Source organism: Crotalus tigris, unplaced genomic scaffold (genome assembly GCF_016545835.1).
Source record: "Crotalus tigris isolate CLP2741 ecotype Arizona unplaced genomic scaffold, ASM1654583v1 scf7180000017666.27876245, whole genome shotgun sequence".
Lineage (NCBI taxonomy): Eukaryota > Metazoa > Chordata > Lepidosauria > Squamata > Viperidae > Crotalus > Crotalus tigris.
In genome coordinates this window covers 5,153,156-5,180,569 of record NW_024096551.1, presented here as the reverse complement: position 1 = coordinate 5,180,569, position 27,414 = coordinate 5,153,156, and the positions used below count along the sequence as shown (strand labels likewise).

Genomic DNA, 27,414 nt, shown 5'->3' with positions numbered 1-27,414 from the left:
TGCCAGCCCCTCCGCCGGCCCGGCTGCTGCCCCCCAGGTACCCCTCTTGTCCCGGCACCCGCCCGAGCCACCCGTTGGCAACAGGAAGAAGGGGAGGAGGGTGAGGAAGCTGCTGCCCCAACCGGGACTCCACGCTGCCCGGCCTTGCCCTCCGCCGATCTGATGTAGCCATGGTGGGGGCTGGTGCCATGTGGGCTGCTGGCCCTGGCCGCAATGCTGCAGCTGCTCTGCTTCACCGGTCCCTGCTAGCCCCTCTGCTGGCCCAGCTGGCCCCCCGGGTGCCCCTCTTGCCTTGGCGCTCGCCCAAGCCACCCGGGGGGCAGCAGAAAGAGGAGGAGGAGGGTGAGGAAGCTGCTCCAGGTGGGACTCCGCACTGCCCGGCCTCACCCTCCGCCCATCCAATGTAGCTGCGGGGGAGGCTGGTGCTGTGTAGGCCTCTGGCCCTGGCTGCAATGCTGCGGCCCAAGGTCTTCTTCTCCTGCAGCACCGAGGGTCTGGCACGGGCCAGACCTTCTGCCACCCCGGCTGCTCCCCCCCGAACTGTCCGTTGGGAGCAGGAGGAAGAAGGGGAGGAGGGGGGCTAGGAAGCCACCATCCCAGCCACGTCCTCAGCCGAACGGGCGGAAAGTGGGAGCAGGATGGGAGGCAGCGGCTCCAGTGGTGGCAACCCGTCCCCCGTCCCGGCCGCGTCCTCAGCCAAACGGGCGGGGAGAGCGGGAGGGGAGGCAGCAGCTCCGCCAGCGGCCACTGCAGCATTGTCAGGGGTCCCCACCACCCCCGGCCCAGCCGCCACCCCTGCCACGTCCTCAGCCATTTCGCCATTCCAAGAGGAGGGCGCCAAGGCCGGGTGCACCATGGGCAGCCGTGCTGGAAATGGGGAATGCCGCCGCAGGGATGAGGGGGGTCCAACCCGCCAATGGCCCCACTGCCCTCGCAGCCCAAGGTCTTTTTCTCCTGCAGCACCAAGGGCGGCAGCAGTGGCAGAACAGCAAAGGGGCACAGCTGCCCACTTGCCACCTCTTTGGCCTCGCTCAGTGCGACCGGCAGCAGCGGCAGTTGGAGGACGGCCAAGAGGACCACGCAGCAGGGCGAGGGGAGGCAAGGGAGACTCGCCAGGCAGGGAAGAGGCACCCCGGGACCGGCCACCCATGGCTCCTTTCAAGGACACCTTTCCAGCAATCCTCCCGGCCACCAAGAAGAAAAGAGGTTTGTGGGCAGTCCCACAAACCAAAGAAGTTCAACCAATTAATTCAAACTTCATAAGAAGTTTGAATTGATTGGTTGAACTTTTTCAGTCCCACTTTTTTTTCAGACTGCACACGGTGGCTGAGGACAGGGAGCCACAGGAGACAGCAGAAAGAGCCGCATGCGGCTCCGGAGCCGCGGGTTGCCAACCCGTGCTCTAGACTCAGAGGATGATAAAGACGACAAGCAGGATGCAGCTGATCTATGTCAGCAGACCCAAACTTTAGCCCAGTGTAAGTTCCTCCTGAACTACATCTAATTTCTCTGAGTGAACTAAATGACCTGGTGAGGGATTTGGAATTGCCTAAGAGTGAGGCAGAGCTACTGGGCTCCAGATTACAACAGTGGAATTTCATGCAGAGTGAAAAAGCATGAAAATGTTACATGATAAACCAATAAATGAGTGGAAAGTTATGTTATTGGTTTCAATAAAAAGATAAATTTATAATGTTTGTTGTGGCATCATTCTCGTTGCTATATCACATTTTGTAGAAAGGTTATGGAGCATAATTGCACATCCCACTCATAATTTTAAATTATTTTGATGCAATTTTGACCTGAAGCTGTGTCTTGAAACTGGAGCCAATTAATACTCAGGACTTAATTTTCCTTTATTAGTGACCCAATTCTGGTAAAATTTAGCTACTTTATTTTCTGAGCTTTCTCCTTGTAGATCATTCGGCCATAAAAAAAGTAGCATACTCACTCATATGATTTTAAGATTCTGCTTTATTTTTAGAATACATAGATATCTCATTATGAGTGATTTAAACATTTTGGCACAGGTCAGTAAAGATTCAGATTATTAACATCAGATAACCATAAAAGATGTATTCCAAAGTTTAGGATTGTTTTTTTCAGAATCTGCAAGATCAACAGATTTTACTTAGGACAAATGTACTCCATCATTTTAGGAATTAATACTAACATCTGTCTTTCTTTTGTCTTTATTCAGAGGTTGCATCAAGATATTCATCCATTTTAAACAACTTGTAAAATGCATTTTTATGAAATTATTGAAAATATTAAAATTAAAACAACTTTAACATTTTACTTCAATAATATTCAAAACAGTGTGGCCTATTCAAATTCAATTTGTTTGCAGACTTTTAATAAAGCCTCTCTTCTTTAGGTAAGACATACATAAGCTCAGTTAAGAACAAGCATGTCACAATCTCTTAGCAAACAATTGCTGTTGGTTCTCTTTTCATGCTAGCAAAATCAATTGGTAAGATTGCTATCGATCTGATACATATGACTATCTAGGAATGAGCAATCTATGGCCTCTAGGTAATGCAGATGTTTATTCCTATCACCTTTGTACATTGGCTAGGGTAGCAGAGGTTGATGGGAGCTGAAATGCAAAAATCTGCAGGGCCATAATTGGGTCACCTGTGAGTTATTCATATATGTCAGCATTTCCCAACTTAGTGCAAAACTGAGTGGCCTACAATTTCTATCAACCTCAATTAGGATGTTAATTGTCTGTGTCTGAAAGACACAGTACTCAGTTGGGAAAGAATGACCTATCTAAAAATCATAAAATGTGTGCTCAGCTTGCTATTTTTTCCCATAGGTCCAACCCTAGTCCCAAACACTGGGAACTTTTATGTAAGGTGGTCCTCCTCACTAGCTTGCATGCCTAGCAGGAAAAGACCCCAATTAGCACACATGGCTTTCTCCTCTGCCATAATGAGTTCTAAAATATTTTTGTTCAAGTACCTTTTATACAACATCAACCATACAGGCATATGGATTCTGTAAGGAAATATGTCTACATTACTGATGAAGTAGCATGTAAGTATATGAGGGCTGCCCAGAAGGCTTCTCAGGGCTAATCAACCTGGATCAGATGTGAAAATATATGACTGGATGGCAGCAAGGCTAATAGACTGCCCAGTGGCTACACTCTGTATAGGCATGAGGTAAACTGACCTAAAAGTCCCATCCAGGAATATTTACTGAGGTGCCCATAAAGAAGCACATATTACTATTTTAATCAAAAGGAGAAATGCTTAAAATTCATGTTCAGAAAGAACTGACTATATACAGAACTACTTTTATTTACATGAAAAAATATAAAGTGCAAGATCTAATGGACAAAACATTTCAACAGACATTTATAAAATTTTCTGAAACAAGATGTACAATAATTCTGCAAAATAAATACAGTATATCAATAATATTTATCACTAGGGTGCTGAAGAAATATTTATTTTCAAGGAGAACATTTGTACCACAGAATAATTTCAATTACCATCTTTCATTCTGCGAATGCTTCTCCAAACACAATTTGTGCATACTGAAAACCATATGTTCATGTATTACATGGGAATATATATTTTTTCACATGTAAGATTCACACCTGTGTGCTTCTTGGATTACATTCAAAGTTTGTGTACCTAATTTCCCACTATATAGTTTCATTACAATCTTGAAACCCAGTCATATACAACTTAGTGGAGAGATTCATCTCCCTTTAAAAATATTGTCTTGCAAAAAAAAAAAGTGCATATATAATACTTTGCAAGATTCTGACAAAAATCCATGGAAATACTATTCAGGAGAAAAATCCAGGGAAATACTATGCCTTGCATTCCATTCCTGGCATGGAATTTTTGTTCATAATTTATTTTGGAAAATATTCAATTTAGTAATTTATACTAATGCATAAATAACATTTGTTCTCTTTTACATCGAATACAGTATCATTTACTCTCAATTTTTCCAGTTCCAAGGGATGCAGAGGTCTCCATCTTGAAGAACAGAAAAGAAATGGGAAATGCAGAGATGCATACCTTGCAAATATGGCAATGATTCTTCCAGTAGCTTGCTGCATGAATGAATCATTTGTGCACTGGAAACACTGGGTTCTTTATATAGCCGTTGAAGAGAAAATTTCTCAGTGGTAGCCTTGATCAGCTTCTTTTCTAGCAGTATGAACCTGAAATTGTAAACATCCCATGCACAGCTTAATATTATAAAAAACAGAAGAAGATGCCAAATGAGTTTTTGGAATTACTGAAAAAAAAATTCATATCTAGTTTCCCTTTTCCAAACTGCAAATAATCTGCAATATTCTATCAAAGGCGAATTTAAAGGAATATGAAAATATATAGTAGCTGAAGTTATTTCACAAATATCTTTTCAAGTACTTTCTCAAGTGTCTTCTATTCCACATTTTTTTGCCAATTCAAATTTAATTTTATGATTAATTTGAGAGATTTGCTTAACAACTGCTAATACTGATTTAAATTAACATTACATCTCAAGTTTATTATTCCCTTAAAATCTGATTTATATATGCGTATCTACATAATAAGTACATACATTTAAGTGTATGTTCACTACTGCATAAGTTAAGACTCAATAGCATAAGAAACTTCTGGGTGCAATAGAATCTTGTGGACTAATATTTATTTTTATTTACACATACTATGGAGTGTTGCCTTGGAACCTCTCAAGTTATCAAGTCGAGAATGGAATGTCTGTTTTGAGTAATACTTACTCTTCCTTTCTTTTCAGTTTTTCTCTTGCTTGTTGAGTTTTGTCCATGATAAACCACTGGAGAGCTACTAGATCACACACTACCGGGATGATGAAGTGACCAAGTTCATGAAGATGTGGTGCATATCTGTCACTGCATAAAAGATAGAACAAACAAGTTGATCTTGCTATTTGTATCCAAATTATGTAATGTTCATATCAAATAAGCTTAATTCAAAAGAAAATGAGCTTTAGAAATTTTGTGAAATAAACAATGATTTAACATAATATAGCAATATAATCTCCACTCAATTAAAAATATTAAACAAGTTACACCCCAAGATTTTACATTTAATATTTTAAAAGATTCTTATTTACCTAGTACATTAGCAGCTTTGATTTCATAGTTAGCAGTCTCTTGAATTTATCATTTAATCTTTCTAATTTCCAAGTCTGCTTTGCATATTAGAAGATTATAAAGTGGAGGATGGAGGTTCATCTCATATCATGTGTATTTTAGGACATGCAGAAAATTGTATGGTTCTATAATTTTGTAACCCTAACAGAAAGAATTATGTTCTACGAGTTTATTTCTGGAATAAGAGAAAATAATTATCCTAAGAGAACTTTATGGCTGATTTAAAGCTCAGTGTCTCTCTGGAGAACATGTGGAACTTGGAGAACTCAGCATAGAAAAATATGGATAAGACAGCATCACCACCAGATGGATTCGTAACTGGCTGACCAATCGCAGTCAACATGTAATCCTCAATGGAACTGCATCTACACGAAGGGAAGTATGCAGTGGAGTATGCCAAGGCTCTGTTTTAGGTCCAGTACTTTTCAACATCTTCATCAATGATTTGGATGAGGGGATAGCTGGGGAACTCATCAAATTTGCAGATGACAGCAAACTGGCAGGAATAGCCAACACTCCAGAAGATAGCTTAAGATACAATAGGATTTTTGACAGACTTGAAAATTGGGCTCTATCTAACAAGTGTTCTATCCCAGCCTATTGTCGTCCTTGTTAATTTCACAAGGACAAAACCCCTGCTACTACAATAGGCTGGAGACTTGCACACAAACACAAAAACCTCTTTTAATTTTGTTGACAAACCTGTCAAATACAGCAAACTCAAGTCCAAAAGAACACGATGAAAAGCAGACGCGAAGTCACAAGAGAAGTCACAGACCAAGATTCCAAGACGCAGTTTTCAAACGGTTGCCTTCAGCAACCAGCACCACCCACACCTCCTCCCTTTATTTAGCAGTCCTAAGGCGATGCCTCTCCTTGCCGTTTCTTCTTACTTTGGAAGTGCCTCATTGACCTCTGTTGACTTACTCTTGCTAATTGACGCCGTCTGCGTGCGTCAATTAGCAAGTCCATCTGTTGTGATTTTTCCAAGTCTGACTCATGCTCCTCACACAGCTGAGCTTCATCAGAAACACGACTGGAGGGACCAGGCTCTGCATCCAACTGTGAGTCCTGTACTTCAGAGCCTCCCTCTGGCTCTGATGGCCCTTCAAATGCCTCTTCCACCTCCTCCTCAGATTCCTCCGACTCAGCTGTTGGGAGCACAGGCTGGCACAGAATCACAACAAGATTAAATTCAATGGTGAAAAAAGTGTGGTTCTACATTTAGGCAAGAAAAACCAAATGCACAGGTACAGTATAGATGGTACCTTGCTCAATAGTAGTAAATGTAAGAGGGAACTTGGAGTCCTAGCGGACGATCACTTAAATATGAGCTAGCAGTGTGATGCAGCTGCCAAAAAAGCCAATACACTCCTAGGCTGCCATTAACAGAGGGATAGAATCAAGATCACATGAAGTAATACTGTCTTGGTAAGGCCACACTTGAAATTCTGCATCCAGTTTTGGTCACCATGATGTAAATAAGATGTTGAGATAAGTATCTGAGGGCAGAACAAGAAGTAATGGATGGAAACTAATCAAGGAGAGAAGTAACTTAGAACAAATAAACAGTGGAATAACTTGCCTCCAGAAGTTATGAATGCTCCAACACTGGAAGTTTTAAAGAAGAGATTGGACAACTAGTTGTCTGAAATAGTATAGGGTTTCTTGCCTGAACAAGGGGTTGGACTAGAAGACCTCCAAGCTTCCTTCCAACTCTGTTATTCTATTCCATTCCGTTCCATTCCATTATTTAGTAAGGTTTCTGTATTGCTAGCTATTCCAGTCTATAGAATGTGGTTTGAAGAGTGTTGTATAAGAGAGAAATAGGTAATGCATTATTTTTAACTGATTTATATTAATTTTTATTTGTAGTCTGTTCTTCCTTCATTTTAAGTGAATGATTTTTATTGCTCTATTTTTTAAGAAAAGATCTGAGGCAGGAAAGACTTAATTAAAATAATTATTCAGCACATAAAATGCCAAAAGGTTTTAAAATGATCCTTTTTAGAAGCTCTGCAACAGAAATCCATATAAAGAAATCTGAAGCTTTATTTATTGAAGACTTTTCCTAAATTCAGTCACAAATGCAGATTGATTAGCCAATGACATTTATTAAATACACTTTACAGTAATCTAATAAATAATCTAAACAAGCATAGAAAAGAATAGAAACATACACATTTATTATTAAAAAAGCTTTAAATTTCTAATATTCTGATGAATATTCTGATGTGCCTAAAACCAAGTGAATCATAGTCACAGATATCCCATTCATAATAATAATTTTGTAATACTCAGAAAATTAATAAGAATTTCTTAAAGCCTAATATAACTAGAACTCTGCCCATTTTCAACACATACATGTCTTTCAAAATGTATCTTGTGATCTAGCCATTCCTTTAACATTATATGTCTTCAAGCTTGTAATAAAATTAATTAGTCTATTTATCCCCAACTACAAAACTGCCTGCTAACATACAATTCATTTGTTCTACAAAATAGGCATTTCTTTTTGAAAATGGGAAGCTGGCTTGAATTGATTTCTGTGGATCACATGCTAAGTATTCCTTTTAGAACTTCTTGCTGCTTGAATATTTTCCAAATATATCACTTTAAAAATATTTTGCTTTGCACATAAGCCTTCTGAAGCAGGGAATCAGCATAAAGAATTAACCTGAAATAATATAATGGATATGCATTTATAGGAAATGAAGCAATGGAAATAGATATAGTGAACTAGGTGACAAATATGATGTTCCAGATTAAGACTGATCTTACTCATAAATTAAAAAGCTTTATGTAAAGTTTTAGGTAAAATGGGAATAACAGCAGAGATCTCCTGTGATTTCAAATGAATGTAAAGTATCAAAGTTAGATTAGCACAGTATCGAAGTAACAGTATGTGCATGCATGCGGGTATGTGTTGCATATGTGACAGAAAATGAGAGTGACGGAGAAAGAGAGAAAGAAAAGGGAAAAAAAATAGGAAAGAAAATTTCCTTCTTATTATAGCTACAGCATTTCACATGAAACACTCTAAAACAGTGGTTCTCAACCTTTCTAATGCCGCGACCCCATAATACAGTTCCCCATGTTGTGGTGACCCCCAATCACTTATACATCACTGGGTGCCAGGGGCGTGGCCAAAGAGAAGGGGAAAAAATGGCGGACAGCCTTGTTTGGCGACCCCCGTGAAATGGCTGTTCGACCCCAAATGGGGTCCCGACCCACAGGTTGAGAACCACTGCTCTAAAAGATGATGCAGGAATACTTTCCAATGAAGCTATACCATGATCAGGCTGCCATTTAAAGAGGGTGAAAAATATTATACTAATCAACCTTGTCCTGATTCAAAATTCCATTAAGTTTGTACTGATGTTAAGTTCTGAAGTTTCATTTTATTGCAAATAACTTCATCAAACAGAACCAAACGTTTGCTGCTTATGTAAAATGATACGTTGGGAAGGGAAGAAAGAAGAACAATTGCTTCAGTGATCGAAAGGTCTGTCTTTATTCAGAGAGATCTTTGTAATCAGACCACAATCAGTCATCTCAATCACAGCATGAAGGATGGGTGACAAGATCGCAGGAGGTAAAGAAAGAGACTGCTCTTCCAAGCTGGAGACACTGAGTAATAATGGAAAATGACAAGTCTATTAATGATATTGGAAATTCTGGAAACACTTTGGAAGCAAGTAGTAAAATTTGGATACAAAAACAAGACAAGCCAGGAATATTCATTTGTCCACAATTTAAAAAAAGTAAGATAGTCCAATCTTGAAAAAAAAACCTGCTCTTAAATAAAATATCAAGATATCCTGATAATTTAAATAAAAATATATTTTGGACAGGGAAAGGGAATTATGCCCTGGTGGTTACTGCCTGAACTGTGTAGCATGATATATCTATGACATGATGTCAGATTTAAGAAAAAGGTTTTTGGTTAGTTAGGAAGACACTGAAGTTGCTACTGTAAAAACCAGTGGCAAGAAATCCAAAAAAGTAATTTGGATTGAAATGTTTTCTCCTTGCGCAAATGACCAGTTCATTACCACTTTACAGAACTGGAGCAGCAGGACTATAATGTATGCAGTCAAAGGAGATATAGTTTGGGATAGTGTTAAAGATGCTGGATTAGAATCTGAGATACCATAGTACATTCTAATCCCATGTTACGCATGTAAATCAGCCAGGTGATTTTGTCTTCGTGTTTTTATCCCTAGGTACTTTTAGCCTTAGGAAGAAGTTATAGCAAAGTCATTTTCAAAAAATTTATCAAGGGAACTGCAGGGACTTGTCACCAAGAGTCAGGATGCAACTACATTAATTGGAGAAAAGAAAAACAGATGACCAAGCATGTTTTTTTTAAACAATAGTTTGGGGCAATCTCCTGAATTAAAATAGAATGTTGTTATTGTTTTTTTCCTAAATTATGCTTCAGGACTGGAAATAAATTAGAACATACTACTCCGAGAGCAGCCTGGGAAGACTGGACCATTCTCAAAGCATGAGATTCAGCCTTTTAAATAGATTAGGTGGCTTCCTGCACAGATCTCTTTTCCAGCAACTATATCCAACAGCAGAAATTAAATGTCCTTATGTTTGAGCACTCTCCCCCCATTTCCCCACCCCTAGAAGGTCTCTGATCTTAGCCATAAGTATTTCAGAAAAACCAACTGACTATAACATAACTACCATTAAAGATAAACTTGGGAAACAATATCTACTTCTTTAGATACACACCTTTCTAGAATCATTTGCAATCCACGCAGACTATTAGGGTGAAATGGAAGTCTCTTATTATGTACTTGATCATAAAAGTTGTCAAGAATAGAATAATACTCTTCAATTGTCAACATTGGTTGAAGCTCTTCAATATAAATTATTTGTATGCCTCCCAAAAGTTGGCTAATGCGCTCCTCTAGAAACAGCACTTTTTTTTGAAGTGTAGAGTAACTTGGCAACCTCTCAAAAATCTGCACAAAATGAAACATTTTCTTAAAAGTTCACGACAGGATTAAACACTCCTTCAATCCTCCAAACTAAACAATTTTAAATAATACCTCAGCGTTAAACTAATTTTTAAAAATATACACACCAGTTTTTCAGTTGTTACTATAATGAACATTGTTATATATTCAATACAATTTGCCCAGAATTTGCTGTACAATTTTCACTTCTATCCATTGGCAACTTATTGGAGAAAGCTGGTGTAATTTTTCAAAATAAACAATACACACAGGGGACACTAGTATTACTATACTCTATTTGCTATTTTAGCGCTTATATTATTTGTGCCCCAAATAATATTAATGTGCAGAAACATGAGAAGTTATACTCGCAATTAAGTAAAGTGCTGATGCATATGTCAGCTTTCCTTTGAAGCAAGGGAAGAGTTCAAAAGCCAATCAGAGAATATATGCATCCCAACACTGCCCCCCTTACCAGGTTAAGAGACACATTGAAAGTAATTTCAATCACAGTTTCCATTTATTTTATTTTTTTACATATTAAATGGTAAAGATAAACACTCATTTATCAATCTATTATTAAGATTTCTAAGTGACAATTTTATGCATCTACTTGGTGTGATTTTTCTTGCTTTCTATAAATAAGTATTTCAGAGAGCATTCTGTGCAGGAAATGCCATTGGAATGGAAGAGTTATCAAGTGGGATGGTTGTTTAGAAGAGAGATTATGTTTTAATGATTATCTATTTTTGTGGTAGATAAAAGCCATCTAGAGCAGTGGTTCTCAACCTGTGGGTCAGGACCCCATTTGGGGTCGAACGACCATTTCACAAGGGTCGCCAAACAAGGCTGTCCGCCCTTTTTTCCCCCTTTTCTTTGGCCACGCCCCTGGCACCCAGTGATGTATAAGTGATTGGGGGTCACCACAACATGGGGAACTGTATTATGGGGTCATGGCATTAGAAAGGTTGAGAACCACTGATCTAGAGCGTATAATGCATAAAATCTCAGGTAATAAATAAGGCAAATGATAGATAGATAGATAGATAGATAGATAGATAGATAGATAGATAGAGCGAGACAGACAGACAGATTCATGTGCTGAGTACTACAAGAAAAAAAATAACTCAGTTTCCAAATCTTACTTTGGTCCAATGGTGATGAACGTCCATTGTTCCTAGCATAACATAGCCTGTTGCATTCATTCCTGAGCGGTCTGTAAATATCACTGTTTGTCCTATTGGAAAGAGAAATTTGTAATCACTATCATAGATCAGGGTGGATACGGGAATGGTCATTTCATAGAAAAGGGAACAAGTAAGCTAGAGAATGAAACTTTCTTGAATACACATTTTTTTTTTCAAAATGAGTCAAATGTGTACATAATATATAAAAATATGGGCTGATGGGAAGACAGAATAGTATTTCAACCCTCTTTCTCTATAGAGCAGGGGCAAAGATATATTTTTTATTCTATAAGCTGCCACTGTTCCAAAAGTTAGATTATTGAAATTATTTTTGTACTCTGTTGGTTAACTAGAAGGAAACTAGCTCATGAGGTTCTCTGTCTATTTTCAAAGTTTGAAAGTTAGCAAAAGAGAAAAACAATCAACATTGCTGAGGAATTAGTAGTATAAATAAGAAGCACAAATAGTGCCATGTGGAAGTGTTCTAACTAAGACAAACAGCTTAAGATCATAGTAAGGAATATTCTTAGTTATTAGAATTTAAGATAAACTGCCGAGGAAACTCTGCTTACAGGTACATAGAGACTGAGTTTCTTTAGGGCAAATATGGCACTCTAATTATGTCTTGAAGGAAAGCAGGCGGCTTTAATAGATCTCTGTTAATATGCTTTATATTAGCTTAATATTCTGAATTATTTTTCTTAATGAAATTACAACTAAAGGAAATTGCAATAGGAAAATGTACCTTTAGCATTCTTAGGTGCTTCTGGGCTCTGGTGTGCTAAGCGACTTAGACTATGTAACTGGCTACATCGATGAGCAATACCCCAACTCCTCTGCCACCTAAAAAAAATAATTCAAAATTTTAATTATTTGAAAATTTTACACCCATACATAATATTGATAGTTGATTTAAAAAACAATACTTTAAAATGTCACTGCAATGTAAACAATTCCAATTTCGTATATATCATGCACTTTATCAAATCTAAATGTTAAATGGAAAATTTAAAAAATGAGAAAAAATAAGTTAAGCGAGTGTTTAGGAACAGTTTGCTTCTATTTAAATGGTAACAATGAATTAGACTATAGCTACAGCTTTCTGCATCAGTATAGTTATTACTTATACTATCTACTTATACTATAATTTAGGTATTACAGATAGAAGACCTTTCACAAAGTAAAATCTTGCTGCCTGCTAAATGATTGTAGCTGCTGACCTTGTTGAGAATAGAGTACAGGGCTAAAAAGGCTTTTGGATTGAACTAATTATTGAAAAATTGAAAAAGTAAGCTAATGGAATGTAATGGTATTTACTATCTAAATAGAAATGTATAAAACTTGGCTAAAAACATTTCATTATTAAAGACTGGAGGTTTTTAATTAAGTGCATCAATGCAAGAAAATGTATCACGCTTGGATGTGTCAAAGATGCTTTTTCAAAAGGAAACTGGATTTTCTTGTTTTTCTTTGAAGACATTTTCCTTTTCATTCAAGAAGCTTCTTCAGCTCCGCTGAATGGAAGGATTTATATTCCTTGTAGACAGCTGGTCATTTGCATTCTTTTAGAGAGCTGTTGAAGCTATTTGTAAACTTATCTGTGTCCTCAAGGTCACCTGAGTAGTGCAAATGGATGTGGAGCCTTCTTGGAACTATTGAAAGGACTGTATTGTAGATTGGAGATAGATGTTGTATCCCTCCCTCTGTTGAGAGAAGCCATTCAGTTTTGACATAGATAGCCTCTTTGATCTCTCTTTCAAACTAGTGGTCCTCCCTGCCAAAATGTGGACTTTGCTGTCTTCAAAAGAGTGGCCTTTGTCTTTTAAATGCAGATGGACTGCTGAATCTTGTCCTGATGGGTTTGTTCTCCTATGTTGTGCCATGTATTTATGAAGTGGCTGTTTTGTTTCCCCAATATGTCTACACATGTCTTACTGCATTGTACTGCATATACCACATTGCTCAGTCTGGGTGTTTTATCCTTGGATGGGCAAGCTTCTGCCTTAGTGTAGTCTTGGGTTCAAAAGAGGCCATCTGTGTCAAAACTGAACAACCCTCTCTCAACAAAGTGGGAGAGATACGACATCATCTATCTCCAATCTACAACACAATCCTTTCAGCAGTTCCAAAAAAGCTCCACGCACATTTGCACTACTCAAGTGATCCTGAGGACACAGATAAACCTCCAAGTGGCCTCAACGACTCTCTAAAAGAATGCAAATGACCAGCTGTCTACAAGGAATGTAAATCCTTTTATTCCCCATTAGCCAGTCAGAACTGAAGAAGCTTCTTGGATGAGAAGCGAAATGTCTTCAAAGAAAACAAGAAAGTTCAGTTGTCTCTTGAAAAAGCACCTGGAGACTGAGAATTTCCATAGACTGGGAATCTCTCACACTTGGAAGCGATAGATGGGGAATAGGAAGAAATGGAGCAACCCAATTTTGTCTAATACTGAAGACCTTATCAGATATATAAGATATATACCCAAGCCTTCTTTTGTAATAATTCTCAGTTGAAGTTCTCCTCTCAATGAAATAAATGGGAAACAGAATAGAATAGAATGGAACGGAACAGAATAGAGCTGGAAGGGACCTTGGAGGTCTTCTAGTCCAGCCAAGCAAGATGTCCTATATCATCTCAGTCAGATGATTGTCCAGTCTCTTTTTAAAAACTTCCAGCAATGGAGCGCCCACAATTTCTGGGGGTAAACTGTTCCATTGGTTGATTATCCTCACTGTCAGGAAGTTTCTCCTTAATTCCAAGTTGTTTTTCTCCTTGATCAGCTTCCAACCATTGTTTCTTGTCCTTCCCTTTGGTGCTCTGTTGAACACCTGTCCCCCTCTGTCTTGTGGCAGCCCTTCAGATACTGGAACACTGCTATCATGTCTCCCCTATTTCTTCTTTTCTTTAGAGTATCCAAACTCAAGTTCTGCAGCTGTTCTTTGTACGTTTTGGTCTCCAGGCCTTTGATCATCTTAGTTGCTCTTCTATGAATTTTTTCCAGTCTCTCAGCATCTTTTTTGTGATATGGTGATCAAAATTGGCTGCAGTATTCGAGATATTGTCTTACTAGGGCTTTATAAAGTGGTATTAATACTTCATGTGATCTTGATTCTATGCCTCTGTTTATACAACCCAAGATTGTATTAGCTTTTTTGGTTGCTGCTGCACACTGCTTGGAGTCCCCCAGGTCTCCAAGGTCCCTCTCACAGTTACTGCCTCCAAGCCAGGTCTCGCCCTATCTGTATTTGTTCCTTTGGTTTTTCTTGCCTAAGTGTAGGACTTTGCTTTTCTCCACATTGAAACTCATTTTGTTGCATAGGGTCCATTGTTCAAGTTTATCAAGATCTTTTTGGATCCTGAGTTTGTCTTCTAGGGTGTTGGTTCCTGATAGTTTGCTGTCATTTGTAAATTTGATCAGTTCCCCTTCAATTCCCTCATCTGTCATTGATGAGGATATTGAAGAGTATTGGCCCTAAGACGGATCCTTGTGGTACCCCACTGATTACTTCATGTGGATGTAGTGCCATTGAGGACTACTCATTGAGTACGGTTGTCAGCCAGTTACAGATCCATCTGGTGGTGATGTTGTCTATTTCATCTTTTTCAAGCTTACCGAGGAGTAGGTTGTAGTCCACTTTGTCAAATGTCTTACATTTGAGATCAGATTGGCTTGGCATGATCTGTTTTTAACAAATCCATGCTGACTGCTAGTTATGACCTGGTTTGCTTCTAGTTGTTTGCAGATCTCATTTTATCTTCTAAAAATCTTCAGTTACTTTAGAAATACTAATTGATCATAGGTACCAAAAAGATTTAATGACTGAACCTAAATTTCTCCAGTTCAAAATTTTTTTCATTTATTAAAAATAATAACAAAGGCTATTTTTTTTAAAAAAAACATATTTGGAAAACACTATCTGTAATTAATATAAACACTTTTTTCAGTGTTGGCTTTTCCTGGATATTCTTGCATCTGCCCAGACATTCAAAACATTTTTTACATGACTAGGTAAGTAGAAGCTGAATATAGAACAGATTTCCTGTTGAAAATGTTCCTGTAGAAAGAAGAAGGACTATTGGGTTGACGTTAATTACTTAAAAAGTAAGGACAGAAGAATGGGAAGAATTAGAACTTTGATAGAATAGGTATAATGGCAGGCAGAATCTAAAAGTAGATCTAGACAGCAATGGCTGTTAAAAACTTATAGTTTTAAGGAAGAGTGCCCAACCGAAATTGGTCTGAGCAGTGCTGAAAACTGGTTGGTGTATGCCATTTCAGAAAAGACTGAAGAAAATTATTTGGTAAGATCCAGAAAATGCTTTACAGAAGAAGGTGAAGATACACCATGGCATTTTTTTTTCTATTCAATGCAAGGGATTTCTCATAAATTGATGATGTTCTGCCAGTAAGAGTCTAGGCCAGACATGTCAAACTTGCAATGTCACATGACGTCGCGCAACGTATCGGGATGGTTTTGCCATTGCTGGCAATGGGGTGGGCATGGCTTCCGGATGACGCGTCTGGCCCGTGGGCTGGCAATTTGACATCCCTGATCTAGGCCATGGGTTGGCAACCTGTGGCTCCGGAGCCGCATGCGGCTCTTTGAGCCATCCCCTGCGGCTCCGGAGCCTCCTCCCACCATTTTCAGAGAGACAAGGAAAGAGAGAGGCACTTTCGTTCTCTCTCTCTCATGTGGACTTGCCCCCTCGCAGGGCTCCTGATTGGCCCTGCGCCCGGGTGCCCCACCTCCTAGGAGAAGGGTGGCCAGGAAGTCCCTTTCCCGGGCTGGCCCCATCTGAGGCGCACGTGGCTGGGGAGCTGTGCAGGGAAGCCCCAAGATCCCCTCTGGGAGCGGCCTGCCTGAGCCTCCACTGAGCGAGCCAGCCCTTCCACAAAGTGCGGCCCCGAGGGAGAGCAGTCCCTCTGATGCTCAGCTGGCGTGACCACTGACCAAGCAGCAGCAGAGCCGGAGACAGAGGGTCAGTGGTGGGGGAGGGAGGGGGCTCTGAGTCCAGGGAGCACTGCTGTGAAGCGGCCGCAGGGCAGGTGGCGCCCTTCCAGCTTACTTGTTCCAGGCGGCAGTCTCAGCTGGGGCATCGCTTCCTGGGCCGTCTCCGGGCCGATCCCTGGGCAACTGAGCCAGCCACATGTCGCCCTGGGCCGGGCGGCAGTCATGGCTGGGCCGGCGGCCGGTGGGGGCAGCGCTCCCTAGAAAGCCGAGCTGGCCATGTGTCTCCCTGGGCCGAGCGGCAGTCATGGCTGGGCCGGCGGCCGGCAGGGGCAGCGCTCGCTGGGAAGCCAAGCCGGCCACATGTCTCCCCAGGCCGGGCAGCAGTCAGCCATGAAGCTCGCCTGGTTGCCATACCACCGCCTGGCCCCATTGGTGACACCTTCCTCAGCCGCTTCCGGCAGCTGCTGCCACTGCCGCCCTTGGTGCTGCAGGAGGAGACCTTGGGCTGTGAGGCCAGCAGCGGTCGGGACCCCCCTCGTCCCCGCAGTGACACTCCTCATTGCTGGCATGGCCGCCCATGGTGCCCCTGGCCTTGCCGCCCTCTTGCAATGGCGAAGTGGCTGAGGATGCGACGGGGGCCGGGCCAGGGTCAGCGGGGACCCCGACCATGCTGCAGTGGCCGCCACTGGAACAACTGCCTCCCGTCCTGCTCCCCTCCCCGCCCGTTCAGCTGAGGGAGGGCGTGGTGGGGGGGCGGCTGGGAGCTGCTGCCTCCCGTCCTGCTCCCCTCCCCATCCGTTTAGCTGAGGACGCAGCGGGGGGGGGGGCTGGGAGCTGCTGCTTCCCGTCCTGCTCCCCTCCCCATCCATTTAGCTGAGGATGCGGCAGGGGGGAGGCTGGGAGCTCCTGCCTCCCGTCCTGCTCCCCTCCCTGTCTGTTTAGCTGAGGATGCGGTGGGTGGCTGGGAGCTACTGCCTCCCGTCCTGCTCCCCTCCCCATCCGTTTAGCTGAGGACGCGGCGGGGGTAGTGGTGGTGGCTGGGAGCTGCTAGTGGTGGCTGGGAGCTACTGCCTCCCGTCCTGCTCCCCTCCCCATCCGTTTAGCTGAGGACGCGGCGGGGGTGGTGGTGGTGGCTGGGAGCTGCTGCCTCCCGTCCTGCTCCTCCTCGTTGGTTTGGCTTCGTCTGCCTTTTGCTCTCTCTCTCTTCACCTGGAGAGAGAGAGAGAGAGAGAGAGAGAGAGAGGGAAGAGAGAAAGAGAAGAGAAAGATAGAGGAAAGACAGAGGAAAGAGAAAGTTAGAGGAAAGAAAGAGGAAAGAGAAAGAGAGGAAAGAGAGAAAGAGGAAAGAGAAAGAGGAGAGAGAAAGAGAGAAGAGAGAGGAAAGAGAGAAAGAGAGAGGGGGAGAAGAAAGAGGGAGAGAGAGAAAGGGGGAGGAAAGAGAGAAAGAGAGAGGGGGAGAAGAAAGAGAAAAAGAGGAAAGAGAAAAAAGATTGAGAAAAGGGAAAGAGAGGAAAGAGAGAAAGTTAGAAGAGAGAAATAGAAATATGAGAGAGGAAAGAGAAATAGAGGAAAAAGAGAGGAAAGAGAAAGAAGAGAAAGAGAGGAAAGAGAAAAAGAAAAGAGAGAAGAGAGAAGAGAAAGGAAAGGAAAGAGAGAGAAAGGGAAAAGAGAGAAAGAAAGAGTAGAGAAAAAGGATAGAGAGAAAGAGGAAAGAGGGAGAGAGAGAGGAAAGAGAGAGAAAGAAGAAAAAGAAAGGGGGAGAGGAAAGAGAAAAAAGAGGAAAGAAAAAAGATTGAGAAAAGAGAGAAAGAGAAGAGAAAGAGAGAGGAAAGAGAAAAGAAAGAAGAGAGAGGAAAGAGAGAGAGAAAATTAGAGGAAAGAGAGAAAGGAAAGAAAGAGAGAGAGAGAAAGAGAGAGGAAAGTGACAGAGAGAGACCCTTTTGACATCTAAAATGAAGATAACGCTGCATACTGTATATCCTTTTTTTACCTTTATTTTACACACACACACACACACACACACACACACACACACACACACACAAGGTAAAAAAGGATATATGCAGTGTTATCTTCATTTTAGATATCAAAAGGGTTTTGCAGCTCCCAGTGTTTTGTTTTCGGTGGGAAATGTGTCCAAGTGGCTCTTTGAGTGTTTTGGGTTGCCTACCCCTGGTCTAGGCTATAAGTCTATGGGAATCTAAGAAAGAAAAACGCTGTCAATGTATTCACTTCTTGTCTTTTAAATAGAATGTGAATATAGTAATCAGAAATAGTTCATTGCAACTTGAAAAAGCCAAGTTAGAGCAAATCTGTGCAGTACAAAAAATATTCCATTTCAGTACTTTTTTTTTACCTCAAATCATTATTGGCAGAAAGAAGAGGAGGAGATGGCCTTGTGCTATCTAGTGGTAACTTGCTAAAAATGTGATTAAGCAATTTGCTTACTTAATGGTTTTTCTTAATGAATCCCTCAAAATATAAAAGCTACATTTGCATTATGTCTTTCAACAAATCCCATGAACCCTCAGGAAAACTTAGTCATAGGCTAATTACAATTTAGGGAAAAAATGCATTTTTGAAAAAACTTCCTTTAGAAGTTATTGAACTGGTAGTTTGTAGTCAAGAATAGTCTTGTGTTTTAGTATTTTTACTGAAACATTAGATGTTGTATAATTAATTTTATGCAATACATATAAAAATAAAGAGAAAAATAATACTTAAAATACTTGGAGCATTATAAGCATGACATAAAAATTGTATCCACTATTTTATAGAAAAACTGAGAAAGCAATTATTTCTTGAAAAAGCACTTGTGATACAAATAATGCATTTTTTGAAAGTAAAAACTATTTTTTATCATACTTTATATATAATTATATTCAGTAGATCACATGTTTTAGCATAATTTAAAATATATTTGCTAGGCCCCTTTATTTTAGGTCTATTTTTTTTATTTATCTTGAAACCTATATAAAAAGTTTGTTTTTCTCCAAAAAGTTAATGTATTACCTAATATCAGAGAGCTGCAACTGCTGACAGAGTTCACTTTTCAAACGATCTAATTCTTTTCTGAGTGGTAAGCTGTCCTTTAGCTTCTTCGTGGCACTTTTTTCATTATTATCTAGCCAGGAACTACATGGATAAGAGGTGGTAAGAAACAAATACAAATTACCACTGCATTTAAAAACTAGTAGCACAATATATAAGGAAAATATTATTGTTGGGAGTCTGCTATTCTCATGTAAGTTAAAAATTATGAGGGAATAGGAGAATATCTAATGGATATTAGCGCACTAACAATATATAAGTGGTATAAAGTTAAGACCAAATACAGAATTGCCTTTATATAATACTGAACTGGGAGTAGTTTTTTTTTTGTGCATACAAGTAAGCTACCCCTTCCCCGCTCCCCAAGATTCTCTAGTCCCCATCTAGTTATAAACATGCATTTAAGATTCTAATGCTACATTTATTGCATATATTTCTTTACAGCATTTTCTCATACAGACTCTTCTCTATTCATGAAATGTTAAATAAAAACACATCCCGTTTATTGAATATATTTTTTAAGAAATTTAAATCTAAAAAGCAAACACTTTCACTTCACTTTCCATGAAAAGTGGCCAGCATTAGGGTTTTGGGTATTAACATAATGGGGGACCTAACCTGGAGTGCTCATATTATAGCATTGGTTAATAAAACCTAGCAGAGATTATATTTCTTGAGACTTCTTAGGAAACAACAACTGAATGAAAAACTGCTGGTGACCTTCTACCATTGTTCCATAGAGAGCATTCTAACCTATTGTATTTGTGTGTGGTTTGCCAACTGCAGATATGAAAGTGCTCCAGAGGATCATTACCACTGCCCAGAGGATTACTAGCTGCCCTCCCCCTCCCAACAAACTGTACAGTTTCCCCTGTCTTAGGAAAGCTCAAAATATTCTTAAAGACTCATCTTATCCCGGACATTCTTTCTTTGAACTATTACCATCTGGCAGACAGTACAGGGTAATAAAAACAAAGACAAATAGGCTGAAAAATAGTTTTTATCCCAGAGCTGTAACCATATGAAATACTACTGTATAGTGCAACATTGAAGTGCAATATTAGGGGCAGCGCAATGGTGAATAGAATGTGAAGAATATGTGTATATAAGTTTTTACTTGTGGTTCTTACTTCTGTGTCGTGTGCACTGTGGACAGCACTTAATTTCACTGTGAGATACACAATGACAATAAAGATATTCTATTCTATTCTATTTTCTACTTTATTCTACTCTATTCTATTCATATCCACATTGAAAATTGGAGGATATAAAAATATTTGACTCAGGTGAAGACATATTTTCTATGCAGAAATCCTGTAGTTTGTTGATATCAAGTTTAAAATCTAAAAGTACATGGTCAAAGAAAGACAATGGGCTAATTGGCTGGGAAAGATCTCTGCCTTAAACAGAATAGTTTGCAAAGAAGTCAACTGAGATGTTTTTACATCACTACCTCAGGGTGGTTTCCATCCTTTGGGCTTGCTCCAGTTCTTCCTCAGGATCCTTGAATCCAGTAAAAGAGTAGTATGTCTTGTCCCATTTAATAGGCCTGTGAAACGTGCTTTTGGTTTCCTGAGTAGACTGAGTATTTGCACTGCCATTCAAGCTTTGAACATGATCCGTAGATAAACTGCAAGAGTTCAGGATATCTAACACTGTGCTTAACAAGTCTCTGGTGCGCAAAGTAATACTGACTGTTCGAAATCCTATAAAATGCACAGAATATTATATTTAAATGAATGCATTTATATTGTTTCTATACTTGCTTTAAAACAGACAATGCAAATCAGAGCTGGAGAGCAAACTTCTATTGTTAGTCAATCATAATGCTAAACCTGAAATTATAAAGATCTGATTTCTACTGAGAATACTCCTGAATTCAGCAGAACTTGTACCAAGATTAATAGCAATAGATTTTCCTATGAAGAGCATTACTAACCTTATTTTTGATAATTACTATGTTTGGTCAGATATTTGATCTGCAAGAGCTTGATAAAAATATATAAATGTATAGTATTTTTATGTAAGCCACACAGCACAATAAGAGTGTGGCAACATATTAACCTTCTAAATAATTAAAGCTGCTATCTGTATATAAACCTAAGTACAGACATTTCAAAATAATTAACCATTTTATGCATAATTTATCCATTACTGTATTTTACAACCTTCTGTAATTCTGTTGTCAGTTAAATGGTATACAAATGGAATAAAGCAAACAAACTGGACATTAATCATTTACAGAAATCTCACCAACCTGGTGCATTCCAGATATCTTAAGCTGAAACTCCTATAATACTCAGACAGCACGAAGGACACTAGATTGGAGAAGAATATCTTAATTTTCCCCCCCAAAGTGATTTTTAATTATGCAACTATTTCCACAATAATATTCTCAGGGATTTTTTTCTTCTGTTTAATCATGTCCAATTATCAGAAACTGCCTGGATAAATCCCTGTAGTTTTCTTGGCAAAGTTTTAAAGAAGTGATTTCACATTGTCTCTTTCCTAGGATTGAAAGAAAGTGACTAGTCCAAGATAACCCAACTAGGCAACTTTGTGATGAAAGTGAAACTCATGGTCTTCCAGTTTCTACCCTGATGCCTTGACCACTATACTAAGCTGCCTCTCACAAGGAAAATATCAATAACAGAAAAAGGCTAAGCCTCAAACTACCATTTGGAAGTGCAAGGGTGTTAAATCAGGCAAGATATTATGCAGTTTTACAGGTAGTCCTCGACTTATATCCATAATTGGGACTAGAGTTTCTGTCATTAAACAATGCAAAGTCTGACTGCATAGCTTAGCAATATCAATCCCTGCAGGCCTGGTTGACATCATTAACTGAATCCCAAAGTGGTTAGGCAAGGCAACCTCTTGCTGGCTTTCCACAATCAAAGTCAGTGGTGAAGCCAGCACAAAGTTACAGATTTCAGCCCAGCAGGCAAGTAAGTAGCTGCTGGTAGGGAAGGAAGTGAGGGGATGTGGAGAAAGTCAGGAAAGGTGCATGGAGGTACATGAGAGGTGTCATGCAGATCAGGGAGGGTGTGCAGGGATGCGTAAGTCAGGGGAAGGTACATAGATACGCAAGGGAGACCAAGCAGGACAGGTGTGATATGCAGGGGTTCGTGAGAGCCCTGCATGTGTTTAGGAAAAGTGGATGGTGCCACCCTAGCAACTTGCAACTTTTCCTATTGGCTTCTCCATTAACTTTCTGGGGAAAATAGCAAAAATGGCAAATGGCAGTAAAATGATTGCAGATGTTTGGCAACTGGTCATATGTACAAATGGATTTCCAAGTGCTTAGACTGAAATCATATGATCATGGTGGTGCAAGTGCTTAGACAGCTATGACTCCAAGAACCATCTGTAACCATTATATGTTCAGCACCATTGTAACTTCTAACAGTTTTTGGATGAATGGCTATAAGTCAAGGACTACTTGTACATATTGCATTTATATACTGACAAAAGGAATAGTAAAGTCACTATGGATGTAGAAGGAAATTATTTTGATTATTATTTTAATCCAGCACCTTTAAGGGGGTATATTGAAGATGTCCTAGCATATAATATAAACATTTTGCAGATACCAGAGGAGTGTCAATTATCCATAATCTGTCAGTGATTTATTAAAATTCCAAATGTTAAAATTACCTGCAGCACCAAATGGTTCTTGGACACTGGAAGGGCTTTGTTCTCTCTCTCGTACATAAAAAGTGAGCTGAGTTGGTTTAAATGATCTGAAACCTGGTTTTTGAAGATTCTCCAAATACCCATTTAATCTTTTCAGAGAATTTTCATTGATTTCCTGAAAATAACAAAATACTCAAGTGCAGAGGCTAGTTACATTAAAGCAGATACATTCCAAGAAACAGATTACAACCACCTTGCTTAATAAAATATATTCCAGATGATCAAATACTTTTCTTTAATTAGATTTTTTTCAATTACACTGAAAAGATATGTGGTACGTTTTTTAGAATATTGCAGAATTTCTATTAAGGTAAAAAGTAACACATTATTTCAATGATAAATGAAGAAAATTCACCTGTGCCAAAGAATCCCAGCAATCATTCAATTAATGAAATGTTGCTTACGTATGTTTTTTACATATTTATTTTAGTAGAATTAAATGCTAACTCCAATCTATGAGGAGATTTTATACCTAAATAAATATACAGAATTCAAACAACATAAAACTAAAAAAACCATATAGCTATCATGCGTCTGGGCAGCACCAATCAAATAAAGAAGTTATTGCCAAATTGCCCAAAAAACCCCAAATGATGTAATTTCCATTTTTCGAGTCTGCCAAAAAATCAAGTGTGAATAGCTTTTCTAAATCTAAGAAGGTTGGGGTCAGCCGAATTCCAAATGAACATTGTTTTAAAGAGGGCTCCAGTTAACTGCATACATTTTAATTTCTTTATTATAAGCAATATTGTTCTCATATCCAAGTACTTTTTGTGTGCTCTTGGTAATATTTTCAGGATCATTGTCTTCTTCCTATGGCTGAGAGGAAATGGCTCAAAGTAACCCATCTGGTTTTATGCATACATCAGGATCAGAATTCATGGTCTTCCAGTTTCTCCCAGGTTTTAGCCTGGTGCTTTTATTCTTACACTAGTCTAATTCCTCCAATCAGTTTGATCTGTAAATACATGTATATGTCCCGAAGGGTCAGGTCCACCATCACCATCCTGCGCTTTGCTGGTGTCCTTTCATTAAGAAGGAGGGAACTTCAAACAATCCTTGTACCAGGATCTTCAAGGCTATTTGTCCTGAGAATGGACTGTAATCAGTTTGATACCTTAAAGTTTCTCAAAGCATCTTACTGGCATCGCATTGGCTGATTGGGAGAATGGTCATGGGGGGAGAGAGTGGGAAAGGAAAAGAATAGCTTTATATTTTGTGTGGGAACATTAGATTCCGCTTGAATTTACTGCAACCAATTTCTTTCAGTAAACGTTCCTCTCCTTCAACCAAATGGAGTCACAAGTCTTACTTTCCTGAGAGAGTAGACTGGGGTAGAAGGCCTGACACAAAGGCACGATAACAGAATAATATTTATCTTTTACAAAAGGATGTCTCTTTAAATAGATGGGCCATAGTTTAATAGTAAAGAATTTGCATGTATTTTGTATGTGGAAAGTACTAGTTACAATACTCATGTCAGATTAACAAGCTGCTAGTTAAGTACAAACAGACTTCAGTTAACATAGAAGTATTAAATAGTGTGGTCTTAGGCATGTTCAAAATTCAGATTTTTTAAAATACATAGAATTGTATCTCAAAAGATAGAAGAATTTTTTTTACCCTTTCTCTGGGATGCTGACCAAAAAAATCTGGATGTACTGCAAAATAGAATGGTCGCAGAGCATTTATAGCATCAGCACCAGATAATGCTCTTGCCTGCAATTGTAGTTTCTTCAAACATAACCTTAAACAAGCGAACAAGCATTGTTAGGCAACCGAATGGAACACAATGTTTTGCTTAGGATAAATGACATGTTACATTAAGGATGGGTAAGTCAGTAAAATTAGATTTGACCATTCTAAGTTACAACAGCATAGAAAAAAATGACTTATGAAAGTTTCAACTTTCCCCATGGTCACATGATCAAAATTTGGATGCTTGGCAACTAGCTCGCATTTATGGCAGTTGCAGTTTTTTGGACCACGTGATCATCTTTTGCGATCTTCTGAGAAACAAAGTCAATGGAGAAGCCAGATTCATTTAACAACCATGTTACTAACTTAATAACTGCAGTGATTCATTTTACAGCTATCTCACTTAGCAATGGAAATTTTGGACTCAATTGTGGTCATAAATTGAGGATTACCTATATTTTCTGACAAAAGGTACTTGCCTAACATTAAAAATGTAATTTATAAGATTAAATTATTGAATCAAGTTAAGAATTCCAGGAACTCAATTCACTTTTTATTCAAAGAATATAACCATTTAAAATGGTATGTTAAAAACTGTACAACTAACCACTTTACCTTCTTACTGTCAACCAATGACAAAACATCTCTGTTTAATCTGGATTCCAAATGGAATCTAATTTCTATAAACAAAGAAAGAAATCATTAATTCATATTTTCTAGTGCTATTTATATTTCAAGTTACAACATTTAACCGAAAAATATTTGATATTACATTAAATTATTTTAAGTAGTGGAAATTATTTTCTGCTTATCATTATGGAACATAAACTTGATAGCTTACAAATTGATGAAAACATGTGTCCTCAAAACAATAAATCCCAATCATTCTTATACAAAAATATTACAGTTCTTCCCTTGGCATGTAATTCAAAATTAAGATGAAATGTACTATAAGTTCTTGCAATCAATTTCATTCTGAACAAAAATTTTAGAGGAACATAAAGGATAAATGGTATTGAATAAGAATTATTGCTGATGAAATGATGCACTCTCTTCTCCATTATTTAATTATTTGTGTACTTAAAAAAATGCAGTTGAGTTGTGAACTTGTCATTTTCTTTCAACAATACAGAAATTGTTAGCTAATGCCTTCTTTCAATGTTTGATTTTCCAATCTAATTTACAGCACTGGGATTTTCTGGAATCCTCCTATATACAAAGAATGATCAGATCTAAACATATTTATTTTTTTAAGATCAGCAAATGCTATCTAGGTACTATTTTATTTAAACATTATGTCTAAAGGTTACCATATTCATCAAAGATTCTTGTTAACAATGTAAAAGTTTTTCAAAAGCTTATATAAGGCAATTAACTTCATGTACTTAAAAACTCAGACAAAATATACTTAAAATGCAAAGTAAAATGGTATACAATATAGACCCATTAAGTTGCATGGCATTCCAAAATCCATTTATTTCTTAGGCTCTTTGCTAGTGCCTGCATTGGTATTTACCCCACACACAAGGAAGGCCAACTTGGATTCAATAGTCTTTAAAGGCCTATGCGAAGGACATCAGCGGACAGAGTCGTACAACTACCCAGACAAATGCCTAATAGGTTTTCAGACCTGAAATTACTAAAGCACTGAAAGCAAAAGTAGCTCCTCCAATCCCGTCAGACCAAGTACCGAACCAGGAGCCTCCATTCTCTTTCTTTCAATCGTGGTTTCCTACACACCTCAGTCCTGCCTCCCTTCCAGCCCTTGTTCTTACACCAGTCATTAGGCGCTTGGGGCGTTACACCAATACATTCCCGTCACAGTAACCGCTCCGCCTGCAGCTGTTCCGCGCCTCACCTGTTCCTTGAAGGGACCGGAATACATACCATGGCTTCACGCGGAAAAGCCCCAAGTTGCAGACGGCCTGATACGCCCTCCACAAGCAACCTCCTCCGTCCAAGACCTTTTTGAGGTATAGGAGGTGCTCCGCCCGCCAAGCAACGTCAACGTATTACTGCCGCCCCCTTGACGTCACCCCAACCGCCCCCCTCCCCACGTGTTTTTAAAGCCAGAAGGCACCGCCCATAATTCTGCGCTGCTGCCGTTTCAGGAGGGCGCATCACCTAGTAAACGAATTCCGACGAAGCGCTATGCAGACAACTGCATCTAGGTCCCTTTATAATTCCAGTTGAAAGGGCTCGGCCTTTAATTGGAACTGGAATTCAGCTTGTCTTTATTTGGGGGATTCGTGGAGCGCATGTACAAGCGCTAGCCCTCAACCGGTTGGCAGGAACGTTCCCCGCAAGCGTATAGTTCATTCTAGACTTCAGAGTAGACATAAGCAGGCGACTATCTCTGCTGCAGAAACAATAGTTCCCAAGACCAACTAACTATTGGAGCTACTACACAAGTACTAAGTCGCTCGGTGCAGTTATCTAGTAAAATGTTCTCCAGCTGGCCTTGACCAGTGGCTGCTATAAGGACAGGTCAGAAATCTAAAGTCATCAGGTTTCCTGAGTTGAATTTAATTTTGTCAAATGTGATGGAGAAAATGTAGTTTGGGATCCAGTTGAGGTCTTTTAATAAAATATTTAATCTGAAAAAATAGTACCAGAACCTTAATTTTTGGCCACTATAGTCTAATATAGCTTTCCTAAACATCTATGCCAGGGGTAAGCAACCTTGGCTCTTTTATGACTCGTGG

The 27,414-nt window shown here is 39.3% G+C and overlaps 1 protein-coding gene across 5 annotated transcripts; it reads right to left on the bottom strand.

Moving 5' to 3' along the window:
• Positions 1 to 1,956: 1,956 nt before the first annotated feature.
• Positions 1,957 to 26,727, bottom strand: TCAIM (T cell activation inhibitor, mitochondrial). Of its 5 annotated transcripts, none has more exons than XM_039336307.1 (11): positions 26,597 to 26,727; positions 25,325 to 25,389; positions 24,635 to 24,758; positions 22,973 to 23,126; positions 20,769 to 21,021; positions 19,277 to 19,399; positions 12,055 to 12,152; positions 11,268 to 11,359; positions 9,896 to 10,128; positions 4,754 to 4,885; positions 1,957 to 4,189 (listed from the first exon to the last, which is right to left on the bottom strand). In XM_039336307.1, exons 2-11 carry the CDS (start codon positions 25,351 to 25,353, stop codon positions 3,964 to 3,966), a joined length of 1,464 nt encoding a protein of 487 aa, XP_039192241.1. In that variant the 5' UTR covers positions 25,354 to 25,389; positions 26,597 to 26,727; the 3' UTR covers positions 1,957 to 3,963. The 5 variants fall into 5 exon arrangements, with proteins under 5 accessions (XP_039192241.1, XP_039192242.1, XP_039192244.1 ...); XM_039336308.1 differs by having other exon boundaries at positions 26,340 to 26,695; XM_039336310.1 differs by having other exon boundaries at positions 26,450 to 26,695.
• Positions 26,728 to 27,414: the final 687 nt, after the last annotated feature.